Genomic DNA, 25497 nt, shown 5'->3' with positions numbered 1-25497 from the left:
GTATCTGTTTTAATTTACCATGAGCTGGTACTTCAGAAAGCAAGTATCTGCAACTTTCAAATAGTTGGATGTAATATAATTACAGTAACACAATGTCTAGGCATGGATTGAAACTGAGAATGTACTACCAAAGAGTACATTTTTCTGTTAGCAGCAGGTAGATTGGTCCCTGCTGAAATCCTAACTACAAAAGACCATAATGAAATAGTCTTTGATGCTCTTCAGCATAAAGTATAATACTGGTTCTCAGTATTCCCTTCCCTCAGTAAGGAGGGAAGTCTCTATTTGTGGTGGTAGTTATGGAGACCTTGGCATGTTGCAGGCCAAAGTTTAGAAAACTTAAGGACTCTAGTAGAATAGCTGTTATAGTACTAATGACTTTAATATTTAATAATACTTGGTGCTTACTTCTTTGAAAAAACTAATGAGTTAAAATATAAATTTTGTTTTTTCTTTCCTTAAGGGCATTTTTGGGGCCAAAGGACATATTCCCTTATTCAGAAAATAAAGATAAATATGGCAAACCAAACAAAAGAAAGGGTTTTAATGAAGGGTTGTGGGAAATTGATAATAATCCCAAAGTGAAATTCTCTCATCAGCAGGTAAGCTATGCAGACTCTACAAATCTTTGTTGCTTTGGGTGGGGGAGGAGGAGAAATGTACGAAGTGTTTTCCTGACACAGAGTAATGACTTACTGCTGCTGTTTAACTGCAGGTTAGACAAAATTTAAAATAAATACTGTTTGTGTTTGGTGTCTTTTATTGATAGGATAAGAAGAGATGGGGGTTGTTTAACTGGAGATACATACATACTTACAATTATATTTATATTCCTGAAATTCCTTTGTAATTATGTGACTGCTTGAAAAGTGGTGGGTTTTTTGGGGTCTCAGTCACTCTGCCATGTATGTTCTAAAACCAATTGCCTATGTCCACAAGTATCCTTGTAAGATTGCAGTACACACTCTCCCAGTGTGCAGTATTTTCATTCTAGCAGTTGGAGGCAATGTGATGTTTGCCTTTTAGCCCCTGTCACATGACTTAATTAAATTTTTGTTCATCAGTAGTTCCTTGTTTCTTGCCCATTTGTAAAAGTTCCAAGCTTAAACCAGAGCTATACAATGCTACCCATAAAAGGACCCAAATTTATTATGAAGACAAATTCTCATGCTCATTTTCCCTTCACTTGCTCTGGGCATTCTGTAAGCTTTTAGTTTTTTTGCTATGTACACTGAACGTATTCTGACCTTGGCTCCATTGGGTCTTCTAGGCAATGCTCCAATAATAATAAAAAGAAATGCTATCTTCTGTTTCTATTTGCTGTTTTTTCACAACATGCCAGGTTGTCATTGCAGTGCCAATTAATTCCAGCTTCATACGATACCCACATTACTGTGTTTCTAGTTTGAAGGAGAACATGGATAAAGCAAATGGAAATAATGCAAATTTGCTTCTGAATTTGTCATTCAACTGCAAAAAGGTTTACTTTTGATAGTCTTCTCCTTCTACTCTGTGCTAGGCATTATTAAAAGCAAGTTTTACTTGAAGTGATTCAAACCCTTTAGCCAGCTTTTGGTTTATTTCTGTGTTGTCCTTGTTGGTGCAAATAAAGTACATCTGCAAAAGGCTTTCTTTAACAGCTAAGGTTTTTTTTGAGGAGTAGGACTTCTGGTTATTTTAAATAATGGAAAGATTGGATGTTTATGTATGTGATGTCCTGATTTCCCTTGGGATAGAGTTAGTTTTCTTAGTTGCTGGTGCAGTGCTATGTTTTGCATTTGGTGTGAGAATGCTGTTGATAGCAGTGTTTTAATTTTCACTAAGTAGTGTTTTCCTTGTTTAAGAGTAAACACTTTTTAGCAACAACTAAAACATCTGTGCGTTTTGAACGTAATTCTCGTACTAAATCCAAAACACAGCACTGTACCAGCTATGAAGAAGAGAATTACCTCTATCTCAGCTGAATCTGTGTGTACTGGGGAGTTTATGGGGAAGCTGGAATTTGTTTTAAGGGTGGCAGAGTGCCTGAAATCAGCTTCTGAGGTTCTACCATCTTTGCCAAAAAAGGGTATGGAATAGGCAACAAAGCATTCAATTTCGTGTAGTTTAGTCAGTTGACAAACACTTTTTATTACTTCTTCTGGTAACAAGAAAGAAGGACAAAAAAATGGAGTAGGAGAAACATGCTTCCCTCTGGCCACATCTACTGTAGCTTTGTTGGATCCCAGTGTCCTCTCTGGACATTTCAGTGTGCTCCCTGGTGAGACGGTGGTATAGGAGGCAGTCAGGTGTGAAGTAGTTACTTTGTTTTTGGTGTTCCTTGTTTCTTACTCAGCAGGTGCAGTGTGGGCTCCTCCATGGCCTTCAGCCCTACCCCGATGTGTACCTTCTGTCTCCTCTCTACCACTGCTTGGCATTAAGAGAGCTTCCATGTCTCACCATCCAGGAGCTGCTATGAGACCACCTGAGCTGGGGCTGACACCCTCTGCAGCAGACAGCTCCAGTGATCCCACTGGGTGCCCTGCTGGCTCCCTGCACTCACCACACTCACACAGGCAGACAACGTTTCCTTTCTGGCTGCACCCGGAGTTTCATTTAGCAGTCTCAGACATCTGGGTCCATAAAATAATTTAATCATTATGCAACTCCAGAATAACAGCTTGAGCTGGGTGTTGCCTGGGAGGGATCCTGGACAAAGGAAGCCCTGGACATTTGTACCCTCGCAGGCTAAGCTTGGAAACTGTTGGGTCTTTTAGTTGAGTCCTTAGTTCCTGATGTCTCTGACTTTCCACTCACCTGGCTGGCTACTGTGCCCTTTGTATGCCAAGTTCAAGATCTCTGGTCTCCAGATCCTGCCGTTCACAGCTCAGTCTGCAATAACATGAACTACTTTCACTAAATGTAGTCCTTAACTTCTCTTTGGCTTAGGCAGTGGCTTATGTGTCTCTTCTTTCATTGTCCCTCCTTGACTGGCATCTGTTTTGCCTCAGAACTCCATGTGCCTTGTGCAGGCATCTTGTTCTGTGTACAACCATCCTTCTATCCCTCTCCCCTTTCTCCCATTACTATTTGGGTGAAAGCACCATCTGTTCCCAGGTGAGGTGGGATGTTGAAGTGGGGCAGTTCATCCTTTGCCAGCCAATTGTGATCAACTCCAGGCAGTGATGGACTTGGTTGCGCCCATGTCACTGGCACCTGCCCACAAGCATGAAGGATGTGCATAGTCAGTGAAGGATCTTGAAAGGGAAGGCAAGCAGTTGCTTATAAAAACTGAGAGTAAAGTAACATAGATGCTGATGAGTAAATACTGTTTTCCCAACAATATCTTTAAGTGGAATAATGTATTATGGCATGCTAATATATTGCACTATTCAGTGCATAGATGAACGGACGTATTTCTTTAGCTGTGGTCTTGGTTGTGACTGTATCTTGGGAAGAGTTGTATGTTTTATCTACATACAACTCTTTGATTTTAAAGATTCTAGAGCGAAGTTACACACTTAGAAATAGCAGGGAGGACAGTTCAGGAGCCAGAGCTTAAAAATTTAGGATGAGTAGGAAATTTTGTGTTCAGGCATGTAGCAGGTATGGTCAGAGGGAAGTGGGTGATCACGTGAAGGCTTAGGCAAAGTTGAACTTTTAATCCGAATACAAGATGATATTAAAGGAGCAGATTTGTTGGCTCTTAGTGTCTCTATACTAAGGCATTCACTTGAAATGTTTGTTTATTCTTTTTTTTGTCTTTTTGCTGGGCATATGTTCCAGTGTGGTTGTGTGCCCTAAGCTGTCCACTACCCTAACATGGAAGTGGGGGAATTCAAATAAACTGAGAGCGAGATTAAGTGACCAAAGAGGTCAAATGATGGTGATCAAGACGGTAATTCAGTTTTATTCACTGTCAAAGAAGTGAGCATGGAAGAAAATAGAAAAGTAGAGGAAAGCGAAGAATTGCAAGAAGTGAGAAAGGTAGTCTCCACCAGGAATCTGTGCATCCTGTGAAGATCCTTCTTTCCTCTGTTGGTGGGCAGAGCTCTGTTGGGTCATGCTGCCCACTCATTTCTATCTTGGGTGGGTGCTGCTTTGTGGCACTGGCTCAGCAGTTTCACTGCAGTAGGGGAGCCATGACAATGGCACATCGTCCTGGAGTGACTTTATGATTTGTATGATTTGTATCCCCATTCATCTGTTTAGCCCAGAAATAAGTTTTGCACCTTTAAGACTGCTTCTGAGAGCGAAGTGGCAGGAAGTTTGCCTTAAGCCAGGACATATGTGCACCGAGGTTCATCACATTCCTGGGGTACACCTCATCCATGGCAGTGGATGCTCAAGGGCCATTGCTGCACCGCATCTTCAGCTGCAGGGTGCTCTGGCACCTGGGTGTCGTGGTTCGCACTGCCAGCAGCTTAGGCTCGAGGAGCTGAAATCTGCTTCCGCTTTGTAAATTCCACTATGCACTCTGATGGACCCAAGCAGTGGTATTTTCTGCTTCATTGCCAGAACTGGAATGTTCTAAGAGCAGTGTTGATATTTTGCAGATGTTGCTTGTAACTGCTAGTAAGGGAGTTGGAGGGCAGAAAGGAGATTGTAGATTCAGCTGAAACCCAAACGCTCTTCCCCAGTGGAGGGATAAAAAAAGTCAGGGGAGCTCTGCCAGCTTTATTTGAAGTAGCTAATATGTAAGAAGGGGAGAGGCATGTACAATGTAATGGAAGAAAAAAGTGTAATTCAGGCATTATCTCCTCTGTAACTATGGTTTTAAGTGTTAATTCATTAATTATCTTACTGTAATCCTTTTTCTACTTACATTTTCAGGAACAAGTAGTTGAGCCACTAAGGATTTATAGCATTTTTAAAAATGCACTTCTTTATAGTAGCATCAAAAGTTTTATTTGATCAAAACAATTTTCTTTATTTTTTATCTCTTAAGATATGTTATATTATGCATAAGAAAATACACTGCAGTATAGTAATGTGAAAATGAGTTGTTACAGCATTAGAGTTTAAAAGTTTATTAAATAAATTGCAGATTAAATTGAAAACAGTGGAAATTAATGAAATATGATGTATTTATTGTTCTTGTCCATCTAGTAAGGGGTTCCTTGATGTGATGCTTTCTTAAGTAGTGTGTAGGAGAATACAGCTCAGGTGAGGAGGGGATTTAGATCTCATTTCTGATGTGGTTTTTTTGGTTTTTTTTTTTTTCTTAATTGAAGCCCCATCCAGCTATTAACACTCCTATCAGTGAAACTGTTGAAGAAAGCAGTCAGGAGCCTGCTGAGGGAAGTGAAGAAAAAGCAGGAGCCAAAAGAAAAAAGTGTTCTGTCCCAAAAGTAAGTGATTGAATTTCTGCTTTGTTCTGCCTGAAATATTTTCAAGTCAAAACTGTATTGCCAAGTCTTTACTTAAATACTTTAAACTAACAGCTGTTTAATGTTGTAACTTGCCTGTATTTGCTTCTCTTCAGATATATTTACAGTAATACTTTTGTCCTTCTCTTTTCCTTTTACAGTGCTCTATATGTTTTTTCAAAGTTAATTTCTTTACCAGCCTGTATTTCCACATCATAATACATACTAAACTCATACAGTACTTCCTAGGCAGGAGAAGTTGGAAAACTATAATTATGATCAAGAATTGGGTTTCCTTTTCTCCTTCTGTTTTTTAAAGACTTTTTCATATTATAGACCTGTATGACTCACTTTCAGTTGTGATCATTTATATTGAAAACCAGAATTGAACATTAGATTCTGTCATGGGTGAAAGGGTACTTAAGTGTGTTTGCCAGAAAAGGTTTATAAGAATCAGCTTTAATTAGATCATACCCTTAATGAACTACTTAGGATATAGAGAATCTCATAGCTGTATCAATTCAGCTCTTAAGCCAGGAATAAGTATACAGTAGTTTACACAGAGTTTAGCTTCTTTGCTATGTTAAGGTGTAGATACCTTAGTAACCTTCCAAAATGAAATTCATTTCAGTCTGAAACATCTTTGTTTCAATTTGCTGGGGCAGTACATAATTTATACTGTAAGAGGTAAAGCTTCCTAGCTTTCTGTACATTAAATGATTTGGTAGTATACTGCTTTGAATTTTTCTCTATTCTTGAATGCTTTGTTCATATGGGGATAGTTCTCATGTGGCATGGGAGAGACACTGTGTGTTGTCAACTCTTCTCCGTGGTTTTGGTTTTAAGAATAGAATTCTAAAAGGACAAAAATTGTCACGCAGGTGGGATTGACATTTATGGTATCCCATTTATTTGTAACTCATTTCTGGAAATTACTACTCAACATGATGAGCAGTGCCCTTAAATTAAATGTCAGACTACTTTGAATAGACTTGCCTTTATTCTTGATCTTTGTTTCCATTTGGATTATTTGCCAAGGTTTCATGTAGTTTTTCTGTAGGTGTTGCTGGCTGTCCTTCAGTAGTGATTCACAATTGCAGCTGCAGAATTTGCAGTGTGTCAGATACTTAGCAAATAGGATTAGTGTCCACTAGCTGTAATAACTTTGTTATTCAAGAGTAAAAAAATTCTTTGATTGGAGGGAAAAAAAATAGTCTTCTGGTAGTGTAGTGATAGATTATGTTGAGAATGGTTTTGGTGAGTTGGAGCCTGCAGAATTATTGATGGATTATTTCTCCTGACTTCTTACTGCCTAGAGTTCCTTATTTTAGTTTTTGCAAGTATGGAATGTGAGGATGATTTGGGTTCTATTTGCTATACCTTAGCAGTGCTTTGAAACACATAATTTCCTGACAGTGTTAGCAAACCAGTGCTGCTCTTGCCTATTCATGCTGCCTGTAAAAGCATTTGTTCTTAGCATTTGCTACTGTGAGGGGAAACTTTTAATCTGGGCTGGTTGATTAATCAGTTTGCTTGACTCTGAATTTATGCCTCAAGCAGCATGTGCTAGTGGGGATGCCAGTGACTTAAGCTTCATGTTTCTTATCAAAAGTACTTCTAGGCTTTTCAGCGTTGGCACAGTGTAAGAGAAACAGGAAGTCATAGAGCCATTTAAACATAAAGGTGGAATGGAAGATCCTGACTGGGTCCTTTTGTATAGTTTTGCCTAATTAATCATCTTAAGGCAAAATACAGAGCAATTTTTTTTTTTTTATACACTATGTGTGGTAATGTAGCTATAACATTCCATTAATCAGCCCTTGTACTATGGCTTCCTTTGGTTTTAGTGAGCCAATTGTTTTTCTGTCTTAAAACTGTACTTTGTAAAAAGACTCAGTGATGTTACATGTCTTCGTGTAATTAGAAATACTGTGTAGTAGTTGCTTTGTTTAGTGTTGAAATTTTAAAAGCTATCTCCTTAAAAATGTAATTTTAAAAAAGATTCTTGAAAGTGGGACAAGCCAATATTATTCAGATTGAGAGTACTGGTAATCTAAAAGACATGCAGATATATAGGCTGCAAGGAAATGTTAATTATTTTCAAGCAAATAATTATAAATGCTTGATTTTTGAAGTTCTAACTGCTTTCCCAAAACCAAAAGTAGAATTTTAAAGGTTTAAAAAAACTGCAACAAAACAAGAAAAAGTGCATAAACTACAATCTCACAAATTATAAAATAATTTACTTGTGATTTGTTTACAATTTGGCCTGGTTGTAACTAGGATAGGGTTTGTTTTCTTCTTAGTAGCTAGTGCAGTGCTGTGCTTAGGATTTAGTATGAGAAAAGTGTTGATAACACACCGATGTTTCAGCTTGTGCCAAGTAGTGTTTACTGTAAACCAAGGTCTTTTCAGTTTCCCATGCTCTGTCAGTGAGCAGGTGCACAAGAACCTGTGAGGAAGCACGGCTACAACAGATGTCCTTGACTGGCTGAAGGGTTATTCCCACAGAAAATCACAGAATGGGTCAGGCTGAAAGGAACCTAGTCTAGCTCACCTTTCTGCTCAAGCAGAGTCGTCCCAGAGGACATTGGACTTTCAAGAACAATCTGGATTGTGTCCAGATTGTTCTTGAATATCTCCTGGGAGGAAGTCTCTACAACCTCTCTGAGCAATCTTTTGCTTGGTCATTGCACAGTAAAGAAGTTCTTCCTCATGTTGAGGTGGAACTTCTGTGCACCCATTTGTGCCCATTGCCTTTTATGCTGTTGCTTGGCACTGCCAAGCAGAGCTTGGATCCCTCCTCTTGGCACCCTCTCTCCAGACACTTCTACACATTGATGAGGTCCCTCCTCAGTCATCTCTTTTTGAGACTGAACGCGCCCAGCTCCCTTGACTCTTCCTCATAAGAGGAAGTAGTCTGGTACGATTAGACATTTAAATAGGCACCTAAGAATTGAGTGTACCTATGGATTTAAACTACTTTAGGGAAAAGCAGCCTGATGGCAATTAACATGTTCTCTTTTCACTATAAAATACTTTCTAATGCGTTTTTTATCCTCTGTTGACTTGCTTTGCAGTTATCTGCTAAAGGGGATAATAACTTGCCTACAGAAGCTGAAGCAGAAGAAAAGGAGATGGATACTTCAAAGGAAGATGATATACCTTCTGACAAAACCAATAAAGAAGTATGTGAGAGCTTTTTTCTGTGTCACAGAGAACATCCTAATATTATGTTTATTGCTGTAGATCTGTTATTGGGTATTAAGACACTACAATTATTACTACTGTGGCAGTTCCAGGATATGTTTAATTATGTAAAACTTACTGTGTGTTCAGACACATTTGTACCTCTCACTGAAGATCCCAGAAATTGAAGTTTTCATTGGAGAGGAATCTTCTAGTCTGATTTGTCTTTAAGTTCAGTTAAAACAGTTGGAAGATTGTGTATTTTATCACTTACCACTTACTATATTGCAAATTAACCTCTTTTAAAGACTAGCTGAAGAGTCCAGACAGACTAAAACATCACTTCATAGCGTCTTGATTTAGAACAGAATATTATTTAGTATTTAAGTTATTTTTTTATCTCTCAGGAATAAGTTGTAGATATCAGATAATCACAGACTCATAGAATGGTTTGGGCTGGAACAGACCTTAAAAATTACCTAGTTCCATCCACCTTCTCATTGACAGGAATATCTTTTCCTAGACCAGGTTGCTCAAAGCCCCATCCAGCTGTGCCTTGAACACTGCCAGGGATGGGGCAGACACAGCTTCTGCAGGCAACTTGTTCCAGTGCCTCACCACCCTCACAGTAAAGAATTTCTTCCTAATGTCTAATAATTTTACATTTTAATAATTTAAAAGCATGCAGTCTCTTCATGTACATTACAAGATTCTTGTCTAAATTGTGTGCCAGAGGCTTCAGTTGTGTAAAAAAGTAGACTAAATGAAATATATCTTAGTTTTATTAAGATTCTTAGGCACATTTTTAATCTTCACAGGATGTGGTGAAAACAAATGATGCTTCTATTCCTAAAGCTGCTAGAAGAGGAAGAAAAAGAAAGGTAACAATATGTTTAATTACTTCACATTACTGGAATTTTTCAGTGTGATAATACTGGATGCTATTTCCTTTAATGACAGATTATGCAAAAATTTAAGTGTTTGACACTCTGCTTCCCCTTTTCAAGTGTCTGCAAGATTTGCAGGAATGAAAGTTTTCCCAGAGTGTTTTACAAATATTTATTATTTTTTAACTTAATGTGGAATATGGAGTCCCTGTCTTTCCTAAACAACTCATTACAAATAAGGAAAGATAATACATAAACGACTGCTAAACTGCTAATAAAATAGCCTGCATTGAAGCTCTGAAAAATTTCTTTTAACATCTTCATCACATTGAACTAACACCTGAAATACAAATACCTTTTTCACAAATTGTGATTTTTGTGGTCTCTACAACCTGGGAGAATACAGAGTGACTTTGAAAAAGGCAGTTTCCAGCTGCTTGCTCAGCATACGCTAGCCTTTATGTTCTTGTGGTCACACACACAGCCAGATCTGGACACTGACCCAACTAAAAACTAGAATTAAGTAGGGCAAATCTTAGTTTTGTATCTGAAACCTTTCCTTCCAAAGTTACAGCTGACAGCAGGGGTGGGGGATGAGTATGAAGTATCTGTGACCTTGGTATGTTTGTCACGGAAAAGTAGCATGCTGTATCTATACTCTAATTGTTCTTTATCCTGGACACTAAGCTCTTGACTATTTTCTCAGTTTGGGATTGGAGAGGGCAAAATCAGTAATACCTAAGTACAACCGGTCATTAAGTTCAGATACTTTTTTGTGCATACAAGCAATCACATAATAACACATTTCCAGAAGTTTAAAGGTTTTTGTTTAAGAAACTAATTGAGATATTGGTGCCATGTGTTTTTTCACCGGTGAAATTCATTCTTTAAATTAGTCTGAAAAACAAGCTGAAGCTGAGGAAGCAGCAACAGGGGCAGCAACAACTACTGGGCCGGTGTCTCCAAAAGTAAGCCCCAAAAGAGGAAGACCAGCAGGTAACTTTGGAAGAATGATTGAATTTTTTTCACCACAGAAGTATTTTAGTAGAACTAGGCAGTACTTCCTCTGAAATACTACAGAGTATTTTTGAGTGCTTAAGGCAGATTTTACTAATAGATTGTAGTGAGAAAACATCTCATACTGATGAGTTCAGGACAAGAATGGATTTAAATTGATAGTGTTAATATTTGATCTTCTAAATTAAAGACTAGTTTGTAAGTATTACCTTTTAGAATACGTCAGTCTTCTTTGCAGAATGCTATTTAAGTGTAGATATATGATAGGAGCTCTCTGGCAGGTTAGCTGCCTAAAGGTTTGTATTCATTAAAGGTCTATAAAATACTACAGTAGAGTTAGAAGATCCACAAAACACAAAGATGAGAACTGGGAGGACAAGGAGCCTGTAGGTGAAGTTCAGAGGACAAGAAAAATTAAATAAGAGCTGAAGAGACTTGTTCAAGAAGATGTTTAAGTATGTGTTGATTTGTGGGCACATAAAAAGAAAATATAACTGATTTTTGGGAATATGTTGTTAGAATAATTTGTTTCTTTCAAATTAGCAATGATCTATTGTCAATTTAATGGTAAGCTTGCAGATATTCAGATATTCTTGATCACTAATTACGGCTTTGGAAGACAGTTCTTGCAGCAGTTAAGTATACTGTATGAGCACTTAGTCAGGGAAACAAATACTTTATAGTCCTCTCTATCTGCTGACAATATAAAAACAATGGAACCACAATTAAATAGACTTTAGGTACTTTTGCCATGGAAGCTGTGAGGAAATAAGTATAAATTCATTCCTCTTTGCCATTTCATTACTTGCACTAAATATGCATTTTTAATATTTGTGTTTTTTTCTTCACAACTTTTTGCTGGTTTTGATTTAAATACTGTCAGTAAGAGCAGGAAAGCATCTGTAAGATATGCTTTTGCCTCCTATATGAAAAACCTTTTTGGAAAATATACTATGCAACTTTCTCTGTTGTTGATAGGATGCTTAAAAGCACTCTGTGCTAAGACCAACAAGAGTTTAAACACTGAATATTAGGTTTCCTGGTGACAATATAATCACTGTGGTACTGGACAAGCATTTGAGGTACATAAGTGCCAGGAGGGAAGGCTTACTCCTGACAATACGGTGAATCTGAGGAAGTGTAGAGATTTGATCTGCACTGTAGTGTTGTGGTGGAGCTTCTTGACAGTGATTTGTTAGCCTGAAAAGTGATGGAAACCCAAGATATGGGTAAATCTAGTGGACAACAAACTATAAATGTAAACATAAGTGACTACCTTTCATTCTCTAATGTCAGGCTTCTCATTATCTAATTTAATATCCATCTTAGTTATGCAACATGTGAAACAAATGTTTCACATTTGCAACTACATAGATTGCCAAAAGCACAAGAATTAGTAGCCAGAGCCTGTGGCTAGAAACCATCAAAGTTTTTTTAATCCACCAGTCAGCTAAAAAAACTGCCAGCACTTTAACTTACAGAGAGATCTTGATTAAGTTTGGTACTCAGTTAATTTGAATTCTGTACAGTAACAAAGGGGATGTATTTTGATTTAAGCATGGCTTATGTCTGTTGAGTAAGTATCTTGAGACATAGACAAGGAGCAGATGGTGGCTATGGATTAACCTGTTACTTCTGTATAACTCCTAGCTTCTGAAGCAAAAGTTCCAAAACCAAGAGGGAGACCCAAGCTGGTGAAGCCATCATCTCTTTCAGAGAGTGACTTGTAAGTTTTTTCTTATTATAAAGCTTTTTCATTGTCAACTGTGCTGCTCCTTATGCTAAGACTTGTGAATTATTACTCCTTACAGGGTTTTGCCCTGTTAGTGTTCAGTATAAATTACTATTTGTGTAGACACTTTTCTAATACAGAGACATTCAAGGAAGGACATTTCTGAAACATGAGAGAGAAGAATCTTAATCTTCCTAACTTGTCCAATCTGTACAAAATTCCTTATATATCCTTATTGTATACTGAATGAAGAGGAAAGGTGTTTATTAAAAAAAAAAAGCAACATCATACAAAAATAAAATAGTGTTTTTCTTTTTGTACATTTTTGTTTCAGAAATCTCTTCTGATGAAATTGCAACACTGTTAGTTATCAGAATTTTGGTTTTGCTGTCTACAGTTCTTATGTCAAGTTTAGTGCTTCTAGTAACTCAAGAAAAAGTTGAACATAGGTTTAGTTTTCTATAAATTGGCAGATACCTGGTTTTGGAATAGGAACAACTTAAATAAGTATACTTTATAAATCTAGTTTACAGTGTATGCACTTTGGGTCCTACAGACCCATCTGTGTGTGGGGAGTCCATGGAGAATTAGCTTCTTGGGTGAGGATCTATGCACTTCTGTTCATGTTACCTTCATTAGGCCCTCCATACTGATATTTATTTGCTGGGGGCTCTTCCTCCCCCAGGTAGTGGGTTTTAATTTTCAGAGAAAGAGTATTTTTGGAGAGTCGTTAAGTGAATTAACTTCATCATTTTACTGTTCTGTGGTTAAAAAGACCCAGCTTTCTGAATTAGAATGTTGTTCTTTGAAGTCACTGTAGATACTAGACGTGATGCCTAAATACTATTTTTGTTTTAGTGTTAGTGAAGAGGAGAAGACAAAGAAAAAAGGAACAGAAGAAAAACCCAAAAAGCAAGGAAAGAAAGATGAGGAAGGGCAGAAGGAAGAGGAGAAATCAAAGAAGGAATTTGATAAAAAAGAAGGAAAGAAAGAAGGTGAACCAAAAAGAAAAAATGTTGCAAAAGTGGGTTCTGCATCAGCTTCTGATTCTGAAGATGAAGGAGAAGAACAAGAAGGGGACAAGGTATAATTTTGCTTTCCTGATGAATTTATTTTAGAGGAAAGTAGTATCACTTGGAGATCTTTCTCCAAGTTAATGTTAAATCTTAATGACAGTAGGAGTCTGGCATGGCTGGTGTACAGATATATAGAATAAAATTTTCAGAAGTATATTTTTCTCAAATAATTCTGTCAGGAATTCTTTGAGTATTTTCTAAGAAAAGCATCTTTTCTAAGATGTATTTTTAACAAAAGACTTAAATGTCAAGAGGCTTGTGGGGTTTTTTTGATTTTATGTTCCCTGGAAGACAGATGTTGTTTTCCTTGGGTGCATCTGGAGAACATGTGGCTTGAAATCACATTTTTAAAAGGTACAAAACTGTTTCTAGCCAGCAATTTGTAATGTCTTTGTTTTTCTGGTGCTTAATACTGCCCTTAGCATTGCCCTCTGGTGCTTAGTTTTGAAAAGAAAAAAGGAGAAAGGACTAATGAAATTGTGTTTAGCTTCAGGGAAAGCCAGTGTTTGTCAGGCTGCTCCATGGAGCAGAGTTATTTCAAAGATACTTAGTTTCATCTGCTTACCGAAACCATAATAATGTTACATTTCTTTCCAATCCTAAAACACAGAAGAAAAAAGGGGGAAGAAGCTTTCCAGCAGCTCACAGAAGAAACACTGTAAGAAGCCAACATGAGAAAGAAGTAACAGAAAGAAAGCGTAAGCAAGAGGAACAGACAGAATCTGAATCGTGAGTCTATTTTAGCATGTAATGCCTGCAAGTTGTAGGAATATTTTGAATCTAACAGGAGGTGAAACTTCTGAAAAAGTTCCAACCTGTTTTGCTCTGTGTTCTACTTTTATCTCCCCCTGGCCTTTTTGGTTTTCTATCTTTACTTCTTTTTGAGGGGAAGGTGTAAAGCTCTTTGAACTAAAATGTGCCTTTGTGGGAAGAATAGAACATAGAAATTAAGTGATGTCAGTCTTTCAGTGATACAGAATCTCTAGCAGAGTACAGGTATGTTCTCTTTAGAACTAACTTGAGAATATCCATGCAAAAGGGGTTCGTGTGAAAAACTGTTCAGGACAGCCATATATTTTTCTTTAAAATTTTAGAAAAAATTGGTAGGACCTGTTAGGTCCTGTGAATTCATGGTTATAGATTTTTGATGAGGTATGGAATGCATAGGTTATCAGGAAAGCATTTCCTTCTCTGACAGTTGGAGCACATGCTGTCAAGCAGAACAAGGAAAAGGTAATTACTGTAGTATTGCAAAGCTAGTTAAATGATACCAAGAACAAACTGCATTTAGAAGATTACACAAATCAAACTTAAGAATAGAGAGAAGATCCCATCAGGAACTTGGACAGTAGGACAATAGGAGGAAATCTGACTCATTCACTATTCTGCAAATGGGTGAAGAAGCTGCACCACAAGAGCTTGATGTTCTCATCCCCACCATTGGTGGGAGGGCAGAAGAAAGGCAAAGAACAAGGTAAAAATTTGGAGGGAAGGAATAAAATAAAGGTCCCCTTTACCTGTAACAAAAAACCCCTATCTTTTTCACATTCACTAATAAAAGTGTAGTTTGTTTGGGTATTTATTTTCTCATGCTCCAGCCCTTTTTCCTCTTCTTCCTCTGGAGACCTAACATAAATACTCTACCTACTTGTGGCAAACTTAAGCATTTCTAGTTTCAGAGATAATAAATTGCCTTAGTGTCTTTTAATATATCACTATTTAACACATGCTGATTTGATTTTGGGAATCAAACTGTCATATATTGATTTAGTAATAACAATCAAATTTTTGCTTTTAAATAGCTGTCATATTTTGTGCATTGGAGGGTAGATAGTTTTGTTTCAGTGACATAAAGGAGAAGTAGTGAATGAATAATGAATTTAATTACAGCTAATGACTAATACCACAAAACTCAATATTGGTAAAACTAGTATAGGCTGATACATGTTTTGATTATTTTGCTCATCATTGTAGTTTCTATTTTCTGGTAGCTACTTCATAAGTATTTATTTAGTTAAGGTGCTTTGTACATCATTCTGTACATATGCAAAGTTTATCTGTACTGTTGAAATTGTGCTGCTAGTTGAAGCAGACAAGTTTTCTGTTCTTTATGAAAGAAACATGGAAGACATGCAGGCCTACATGTTTTATGTATGCATATTAGTAGAAAGATGAAAACTAGTCACAGGACATTTAGTTATGATATGCTGAAATATGAAAATTCTAAAAGTAGGCTTTTAAATTCCTCAGTCAGACAATACTGAGGGATTGTTAAACAGAAGTTCATGATCCTCTCTGCATAAAGAGCTCAAAAGCTTGCCTCAAAGATTTCTGCCTGTCTTCATTCTATAACTGAAATGGAGACTTTTTTTGTTGTTTTTCTTGAGTCTTAGCTTTATTTTCAGTGATACAACTTGGGGAAGATTAAGGAGGTTTCACTGTACTTGTAATAATTTTTTTTTTCTGTATTACTGATACATTTATGACCAATTGTAAGATATGTACACTATTACAATTCATTATTTGAGAGAATAGTCATATAGGAACTGATTATGGTTAATTGATCTCTCCATAAATTCCCTGTGGTAATGGTAAATAATTCTACTCCTTTTTAAAATGTTTTCTTTCTCCATAAATTAGTTCTATATAATGCCATTTCACCAGTTAATATGTTATGTTACTATGCAACAAAAACCAAAATACAGTTTGGAGATTACTTTTTTTTTAAAATCCTTTAATTTGCTTGTAGAAAAATGAGTACGGAGGACTTACCAGCAGTATCTCAGCTGATTAATTTTTGTTAGGTTGTTTGTCCTTCAAAACCAGGATTTGGTTATTTGTGATTTTTGCATGCTAATGTTTTAGTAAAGATAATTCCTCGATATTGCATCTTATCCAAAAACTGGGGGGAAAAAAGCAGACTTTACAACATTGTAAAAAACATTTCAACATTTTTGATAGGCAGAATAAAGAAGAAGGCAAGAAAGCAGAAGTTAAGAAGATTGAGAAGAAGAGAGGTTAGTTGAAAGAATCTAAACCGGTATTTTTGATCATTTTATATTTTGAATGGAATTTCTTCCATTCTTCCATAAGATAATGTACTGCTGAGTGTGGCATGTGTGGTCTCAGTCTGAGGTGTTTGATCCATGATTCTTCTTTCATGTTTGTGAAACAATGCAGTTTTTATTCTTCAGTGTTCTTTCTGCAGTGCAGTGTAGTAGAACAGGTCTTTACTTTTCTGACTTTACTGTCATTTGATCTTTTAAACCCCAGTCTCTTCTGTTTGTGAACATGAGAAAAAAGCTTTTATTCTTTGATATAAATCACTTCAGTCATTCCCATTATGTTTTCCTTTGTATCTTCTCATAACACAATACTCTGAGGGACCTCTCAAAACTATTTAGATACTACCTCTCACTAAGTAGGTGGCTTAGATTCAGATTACTATGGTCTTGCCTGCTGACTGTCCTTCATAGGGATAAGGAATTCCTTTTTCAGTACTCCTATCTTTGAGGCCAATCAAAACCACTGTCTGTAATCTGAAACTTAGAGGTATAGTACAGATCCAGTGGCATGGACTCCACTCAACCCAGTGTTGCAGCAAGAGGGCAAATAAAAGCAATCCAAACCCATCCAAGATGGGTTTGACTTAAAGAAATCTGTTTGTTTGCACTATTGTTCAGAATATGTACTAAATCCAAGCAGGCATTCAGCATCTGAATTCAGGAATGCCATGTCCATTCATCTTTCACACTTTTGAACCATGTGTACTGGGGACATTTTATTTTAATGGATTTGGACTGTAACTTGAATTGTGACCAGCTTACTGAAAACAAACCATCAATATCCAGGTGTTCTGTCATGGAGAGTCTTCCAGCTTTATAATTCTTAAAATTTATTAAAACCTCTCATTAAGCTGGCCTACAATTAGAGGGTGACAGCTGTGTTTTGGAATAGAAAAGTCTTTTCAGTTGTAACTCCTAAGGAAAAAATTGCGTGGGTTGCCACACAATTTATTCAATTTTAAAAAGCTGTGTACTTTTCTTCTGATTGTATTTATGTGTGCACCTGCATGTAGGATGTCTGCCTGTTGTCTTCTGCCTTCTGTATGAGGTTCATTCTTGTGGAATTATTTCTGTAAAAGCAAACCGAATGTGATTAACAAATGTTCATGAGTATTATTTTTAATCTTCAGAAACTTCAGTGGATTCTAGGCTTCAAAGGATACATGCAGAAATAAAGAATTCCCTGAAAATTGATAATCTTGTAAGTATGTTTTTTTTTAACTGATTCATGTTTCAAATTCCAGTAGGAAATACTTGGCATGTGTTCTTGTTTTTAATTAATACTCTGAAAATTAAAGGCATTTTTTCCATATGAAGGATAACTAGTGCTTAAATGTGGTTACTGTGGGCAGTGAAAGATAAGTGTCAGCAAATGAAATCTGTTTTGTTTGAAAATGCTACATAGTAAATTATTTACCAGAAGCATTCAGACAGAATTACATCAAATAGAACATCTGGTGCCAGGTCAGCTTGTTGAGCCATGTGGAAACGCCAGGACACTGGATGCAGCAGCAGGATGCAAGTGATTAGGGCTCCAGTCCAACTCCACTCACTGTCAAGGGAAATCTGCTGCTTGTCAGGGGCTTGGGTTTGGTATGTTACTGGCAGATATTTGAGGCTTTCTGGCCTTATGACTATTTGCTGCTGCAGATTTTCAGGTTGGGCACCCATGATACTGTCACGGGACACTTGGAAAGTATCAAGCATGGCTGTGTGACTTTGAGGGTAATAGTAAGGCATGGGGACCCAGGTAGTGATCCCTTTATTGAGGAAAGCTGTCACGAAGGAGTGGATAGGTGTGCTAGGAGGTGGCAGGAGCTACCCAAAAATAGTGCTGCCAGTGGGCTAGCCAGCCTAGTTAAAGAGCATCAAACTAGGAATGATAGCAGAGGAGGAAATGGTGGAGCAGGATGGCAATCAGATGTAAACAGATGTCAGCAGCATGATGTAAAATGACTTAGTAATCATCAGAATTTCTTTGCAGAACAGGACTGAAGTGGCATGATCACAAGCATCAGCACATTAAATGAGGAGTTACTCCATGCAGCTTAGCATAATGAGGAAAGCTCTCATAACCTTTCTGGAATGTCAGCACAACTGTGTTTCTCTTAGGGATGTCTGTACACTCATACATATAGTGTGAGGAGCTGTTGTGGGAAACTGGACATCTCTCTGCAATTGCAGGGCTGTGGTTTTATTGGTATCAGAGATTCAGGTAGAAGTGAGGTGAGCCTTGCCTTATATGTTTACAGGCTCTTTAGGAAAGATGGGAAGCTGGGAATACAAGATGAAGGATAACTTTATGTGAGAGACCAGCTGAAATGTATGGAGCTTTGCACTGGGAGAGCTGATAAGCCAACTGGGAGCTTATAGGTCAGGATTAATGGGCAAACCAAAATGAGTGACATCCTGAGAATATCTTCTGCAGATCACCTGATCAAGGAGAAGTAGAGAATTTAGTCATCTTAAGATAGTGGGGAGACACCTTTGATTCTAACTGAAAGCTTAAAACATCCTAGTATTTGCTGAAAGGACATGCACATAACACTACAATGCCGGAAGCTTCTGGAGTTTGATAATTGCCTAACACAGGTGATGAAGGAGTTGATAAGGCAAGACCTGATCCTCCAGAAAGCAAAGATCTGGTCAGGCATATGAAGGTGGGGGCAACCTTGGCTGCAGTGACTGTGGTAGAGAAGTTCAGGGAGAAGGGAGCAGGATGAAAAGGATCACAGCCCTGGACTCAGGAGAGCAGACTTTGACCTCTACAGGGATCTGCTTTGAAGAATCTCTTAAAAGACCGTGCTAGAAGGAAGACAGGACAAGGAGACCTGGCTCACTTTTAGGGATTACCTCCTTCTCAAGGTTGATTCATCTTAAAGTCTAGGAAAATGTGGGCCTGCTGCTGAATGGGATACGGAGATAGGCACCCTAGTGAATTAAATAGGAGGTAACAAGTAGTGAAAAGTCTGAGGTCACCAGTGTCTTCTTGACTTCAGTTTGCTTGTACAATTCTGTTCAGGAATCCTAGGTCCCTGAGATCATGGGAAGATTAAAACAAGAAAACCTTGATGCTCAGAGAACAAAGATCAAATTAGAGAACATTTAGACAGAGATCCAATACAGAATAAGCATAAGAGTGCCAGAGGAGCTGGTGATGTCGTTATCCATCCACTCCATTTTGTTTTTGAAAAGTCATGGTGATGAGGGGCTGGTTCCTGAGGACAGGAAGACAGCAAATGTCTCACTCATCTTGCAGAAGGAGGATCTAGGTTACTACAGGCCAGTAATTCTCACACCAGTCCCTTGAAATGTGATGGGACAAATCCTCCTAGAAATTGTTTCCAGTGATATAAAGTACAGTAAGAGCTCTGAGACTTATCAGCATAATGAAGATGAAATTATGCTTGACTAAAATGATGTCCTTTTGTGAGATGGTCGGCTTGGTGGATGAAAGAATGGATATTGTTTCTGTTAAGATAAAAAAGGCTTTTGACACTGTCTCTCAGGACAGCTTCAAAGATAAACTTAAGAGGTCTGAACTAAAAAGGTGGATGAAAAGGTGGACTGAAAACTGGCTGACCAGCAGGACACAAAAAAACTAATTGGTGGCAGGGTCCAGCTACAGGCCAGTCACTAGTCAGTACTATTAAAACATGTCATTAAAGACTGGGATGATGACACAAACCACACCTATAGCAAGTTTGCAAATCATAGAAAACTGTAATGAAAGGTTTGATGGGAGGGTTACCATCCAGAGAGACTTGAACAGGCTGGAGAAATGGGTCAACAGGAACTTCATCAACTTCAATTCCAGTAGTGCACCTGTGAAATGACAACCCTGTGCCTCCAGCATGGGCTGGAGACTGAGTGGCTGAATAGCAGTTTGTCAGAAAATGACCTGGGGGTCTTGGTAGACACCAAGCTTAGCATGAGCCACCATCACAGTTCTGCAGTTCAAAGTGGCTAATAGTTTTCTGGGCTGCATTAGAGAGAGTTGCCAGAACATGGAAGGAGTGTGGTGGTTGTGCTCTGCTTGGCACTGATGAGATACTGGACTGTATTTTAAGCTCCCTAGAAAAATAGAGACATGGACCTACTGTAGGGTGCCCAGTAAAGGGCCACAAAGATGGATTAGTGGCTTGAAGCATGTGTTGAAAAAGAGGAAGCCAAGAGAGCTGGGAGTGTTCAGTCTGGAGAAAATAAAGAGAAAAGAAAATAAGCATGAGTGAAGAAGTATGGCATGAGGAGCAGGAAGCTGTTCCAGCTAGGGAAACACAGAGTTGTTCTGGGTGTTGGAAGCAAGGTTCTGGTACTGAGGTGGTGGGGGACTGCCTTCTGCTAGACTTGATCAGTTCCAGCCTGCTCCAGTGGAGGAACCACTGCAGGGCATGGCTGAGCCACTCACACTGGATGGTGGTGCATCTGTGAAAACTTAAAAAGAGGGCAAAGCATATTGGGTGGCAGGGAGTATATAAGAACAGTTCTTTGTGTTAACTACAGTGCCTTCCTGTCTTCTCAGTGGTTAATCACTTGTGAAAAATTGTGCATGGTAAAGCCTGACTATGGTGAACAGCTTTGAGCATAGAAGTTCTCAAATCATGAAAGCAGCATAAAGCTTACTTTTTATGTATGTTGAAAGCTTAAAATTCTTGCTAAATGTTACAACTTAATTAAATATAATCTGCCTTTTATGGGAGGAGCTAAGAGACAACTAGTGTTAAATTTTTGTTGGCGAGTTTGACTATATAAATTGTTCTAAAATTAGGTACATAGTCAAATTCAGGAAGAATTAATTATGGAAGGATGTCATTGAATGCAGAAGTTAGATTAGTATGGCTAATTAAAGATTACCAATATGTAAGTCTTCAGACTAATTCTTTGTTTATATACAGGATGTGAACAGGTGCATTGAGGCTCTTGATGAGCTTGCATCCCTTCAAGTCACAATGCAACAAGCTCAGAAACATACAGAGATGATCTTAACTCTCAAGAAGGTGAGATTTTCAGTGTTAGTTAATGTAGAGTATATGTTTTCCTAAATTGATACCAGCTTTGTTTACTATTGGAGCACTCTGTCCAGTCTGGATCCCTACAGATCAAGAATGATGTAGACATGTAGTTTAAAGGGCTGCTGCAAAAGACATGGTCGAGGCTTTTGTCTTCACCCATTGTAGGGCAATGGGTACAAGTTGCACTGGGAAAGGTTTTATTCTGATGCTAAAAAAGTTGGGGTTTTTTTTTTCAGTAAGAACAGTTGTTTTACTGTAACAGCCTCCTCAGGGATGTGGTGGAGTTCCATCTCTACAGGTTTTCAAATTGTGATGGGATCAAGGGTCCTTGATAATGTGGTCCCTTTCTTGTGAACTGTAGGACCAGAAGATCTTTTGAGATCCCTCTCAATCTGGCAGTTCTGTGACACTTCAAGTGCAAAAGCCTATGATCTCATTGTAGGTTAAATTAATTTAAGCTAGCATGTAATGAAATTACACAGATATTTAAGGACCTAAGTGGAGCCTGTTTTATTACTTTGATTTCAGATACGGAAATTTAAAATTAGCCAAGTTATCATGGAGAAATCTACAATGCTATATAATAAGTTCAAGACCATGTTTCTGGTTGGGGAAGGAGATTCTGTTCTTTCCCAAGTACTGAATAAATCACTTGCTGAGCAAAAGCAGCATGAAGAAGCTAATAAAACCAAAGAACAGGGGAAGAAAGGAGCAAATAAAAAAACTGAAAAGGAAAAAGACCAAACAGGTAAGTCACTGTGGCTTTCCTTTCTTGTCACATAAAAGACTTAATCTCCATTATTTCTGAGCTAACTTCAAAATATCCTTGATGCAGGAATTTCACCAGTCTATGAAAACCTTTTCATATCTGAAGTTGTCAAGGACAGTACTGCTACAAATAACTTTCAAATTCAATGTAACATTTACCATGGCTATTTTATCTCAGTTGGCTAAAGGAAATGACTTTTGCAAAAATTAGGTCTTGCAAATTTTACTTCTGTAAATTATCTAACTTGATTACAGAATTTAAAAAAAAAACACCCCAAAACATTGCATGTGAGGTAGAATGGCATATACCATTTAACCCAAGCCAGCAGCCAAACCCCTCACAGCCGCTCGCTCACTCCTCCACCAGTAGGATCAGGGAGAGAATCAGAACCATAAAAGAAAGAAAACTTACATGGGGGGATAAGCAGTTTAATGGGGAAAGCAAAAGCTGTCTCCATGAAAGCAAACCAAGGAATTAATTCAGTGCTTCCCATGGGCAGGCAGGTGTTCAGCCATCGCCAGCAGAGCAGGGCCCTCACACATAATAGGAAAAATATGCCATGACTCAAATATATTCCCCCTTCCTTCCCCACTACTTCACATACTGATTGTGATGCCATATGGTCTGGAATGTCAGTTTGGATCATCTGTCTCGGCTGTCACCTCCCATGCACCCCCAGGTTCTTCCCCAGTGTGGGAACGTAAAAAGGCCTTGGGTGTGTGTAAGCTCTGCTCAGAAGTAAAAAAACATCTCTGTATATCAACTTTGCATTCAGCACAAATCCAGAACACAGCCCCATATTCACCACCATGAAGAAAATTAACTCTACCCCAGCCAACACCAACACAATGTTCTATTCCTCTAGTAGTTTTTTAGTGCCTAAGCTTCTGCCACTGAATGAGAACTTGAAACTGCTTGGTTTCCTTCCCTAGGCCTCTTTCTATATCATGCATGCTCTACCATGTGTAGCAGCAACTTTTAACCACTTCTGTGTTACTTTCCAGATACAACTTCAGTAGTTCTTCAGCCTGACAATAAAGAAATAACAACTTATGGCAGGAGAATGTATTTATGCTCTTAACAGTACAGTTCCACATCAATCATGAGCACTTGTACAGCAGAATATCAAAAGCTTTCTGTAGTAAGCAGGCTGAATAATAACTTTAAGTCAGTACTAAAATATATGCATTTTTAAATGGAAGAACAAAATGAGACAGACGCACTGGAAAGCTATGTTGCAATATAGGAGTTCTGCTCATCTATTCAAGTTATTTAGATCCTTGATCTCCACACGTACCTCACAGAAACTGCATTTACTTTGAAATTGAATTTTGGAAGCAGAACTGTTTTGTTTTTTTTTTTTCCCAGAAAATCATTTAAAAGTTAACACCACATGGATCAAGACTAAACAAATTACTGTAACTGAGGTGCCAAGGATTAAACACAACTATAGTAGGAATATCACTATACTTGTAATTGCTAAAAAAGCAAGGATGATTAAAGGATGATTAAAACCATTTTCTGGTGAGAGAATGTGTGATGAAGTAGAGGTTCCATACAGATCTTTCCCCAAACCAGTGATAGCACAACTAATACTTTAACAAAGAAACTATATTGAGAGGCTTCCTGGGCATAGTCTGGCTAGCGAAGCCACTCCAGATAAGGTTAACACAACTTCAGCAGAACACACACAGTGAAATACCAGGTTGTTGCCCAGTCACATGAAGAATGGGAAGAAGTTCTATCAGAGTAGAGGAATATTTTATGGAAGTAGTTTTTTCTTTATTTGCTGTAAAAAGAAAATCTGATCCTTATATGCATTCTTTTGCCCTTTTAAAAACTGTACTGCTGAACCTTGACTATCTTCACTATGACAGTCAAGACAGAGAATGATGCTGTAATTGGTGCTACTTAATGCACAGCATCAGATCATCTGCTTTGTAACATGGTAATATAGCATTTACTGTTTTCTTGAATTCCTCCTGTAGCCTTTGAGTTTAGAACTGATTCTGAGCAAGTGTAAACAGATAAACTGTAAATATTCAGATTAATAACATCTTGTATTTTTTCTCACTGTAACTCTTTAGTTTCATAGAGGAGTTCTTTTATAAATTTACAACTTCAAGTAAAATGGACCATCACTTCAGAGAGTGACGTTCCTAAACTCACTTAAAACCCACTGACTTATATTATACCACAGCAAAACATGTAGTCATCACAGAAATTCTAAAATATGTTAAATTTTTCTGCTTTGACTTCACTAAATACTACTTCCAGCCTAGTGCTGCTTTTCTGCTTGAAAAATCCATGCTATCATTAAACACTTCTTTTATATAACTTGTATTTTGATTATACGTAATTTGTTGGATTCAAGAGTAAATGAGATGTAATGGAGTAACTTCATCAGTTAAAGTAAAAAGAATCCCCAAAATTAACTGATCTGGTTAGAGTGGTAAAAAGAATTTACTACTGAAGTATATTCCCTCACTGCTCAGTATACAAACGAGCATTAGGCCTATGATCTGTAGCCTAGCAAGCACAGGAAGAACTTGAAATTGCATTAAAAATACAAACTGTTCAATTCCCATGGGATGAGGCACATTGTATGGGATGTTCAGAAACTGAAGCCATATCAGTTAGTGTCTTTTGTATTGTTTCAGCTGCTTGGATATCAAGGTGAGAGGGGAAATATTTATAATGTTTTATTTGATTAAGGTAGAAAAATTACCGAGGGCTATTATAATACAGTTTTATTTCCTGCAAGTACCACTTTTCTCCTCTTCCATTTTAAAGGTTCAAAGATTCTGAATGGAGGGTCTGAAGCCCAGGACACCAACCAGTCACAACACAATGGAGAAAGTGCTGAAGAAAGGAAAGATAGGCATGAAGTTGGCAGTAAGAAAAAGTGAGTTAATAACATTATTGAGCTGATGATCTGTTCTGCTCTAGTTTAAAACATGTAAAATAAAACAGCAGTAGATTGAAGTTACTTAACCATATTAAGGTACTGTTTTCTTCACAGAGTTTACTCTCAACTTTAGAGAGTAACAGTGTGCAAATCTTCTGTTTAAGTTTTGAATGAATATTTTAAATGTTATTTCACTTGCTGCCGTGGTGGAGACTTAAAAAGCATTACAGGACGTCTTGCTATTGGAGAGAATTAGCATGTGGTGGACCTCAGCAAACTAAAAGCTTTTTCCTGTGTTTTAGGCTATTAAGTTGGAAGCAAAGGAAGTCTGAACCAAGTCTTACAGAAACGAATGATATTTATTAATTTTTTGTGAATTCATAGACAGCCACTGTAAATAATTTTCTACAGTTTGGCTATAAAAATCAGTCAAATCAGGCAAACTGCAGGCTAGGACCTAAACCTGTGAAATTCCAGAAGTCTGACTGGCTTAT

At 37.7% G+C, this 25497-nt stretch overlaps 1 protein-coding gene across 2 annotated transcripts in view; it reads left to right on the top strand.

Moving 5' to 3' along the window:
- PSIP1 (PC4 and SRSF1 interacting protein 1) overlaps positions 1–25497 on the top strand; it is a 32959-nt gene that overhangs the window by 5175 nt on the left and 2287 nt on the right. For both annotated transcript variants that reach the window (XM_074533218.1, XM_074533219.1), the window contains exons 4-16: positions 464–602; positions 5214–5330; positions 8429–8536; positions 9356–9418; positions 10321–10420; positions 12092–12167; positions 13032–13257; positions 13860–13978; positions 16211–16266; positions 17445–17515; positions 21210–21311; positions 21855–22074; positions 24889–25000. In XM_074533218.1, the coding sequence (XP_074389319.1) occupies positions 464–602; positions 5214–5330; positions 8429–8536; positions 9356–9418; positions 10321–10420; positions 12092–12167; positions 13032–13257; positions 13860–13978; positions 16211–16266; positions 17445–17515; positions 21210–21311; positions 21855–22074; positions 24889–25000 (1509 nt within the window). The remainder of the gene's footprint in view (positions 1–463; positions 603–5213; positions 5331–8428; positions 8537–9355; positions 9419–10320; positions 10421–12091; positions 12168–13031; positions 13258–13859; positions 13979–16210; positions 16267–17444; positions 17516–21209; positions 21312–21854; positions 22075–24888; positions 25001–25497) is intronic.

The sequence above is a fragment of the Zonotrichia albicollis genome, chromosome Z, assembly GCF_047830755.1.
Source record: "Zonotrichia albicollis isolate bZonAlb1 chromosome Z, bZonAlb1.hap1, whole genome shotgun sequence".
Lineage (NCBI taxonomy): Eukaryota > Metazoa > Chordata > Aves > Passeriformes > Passerellidae > Zonotrichia > Zonotrichia albicollis.
This window is presented reverse-complemented; position numbering and strand designations above follow the sequence as displayed.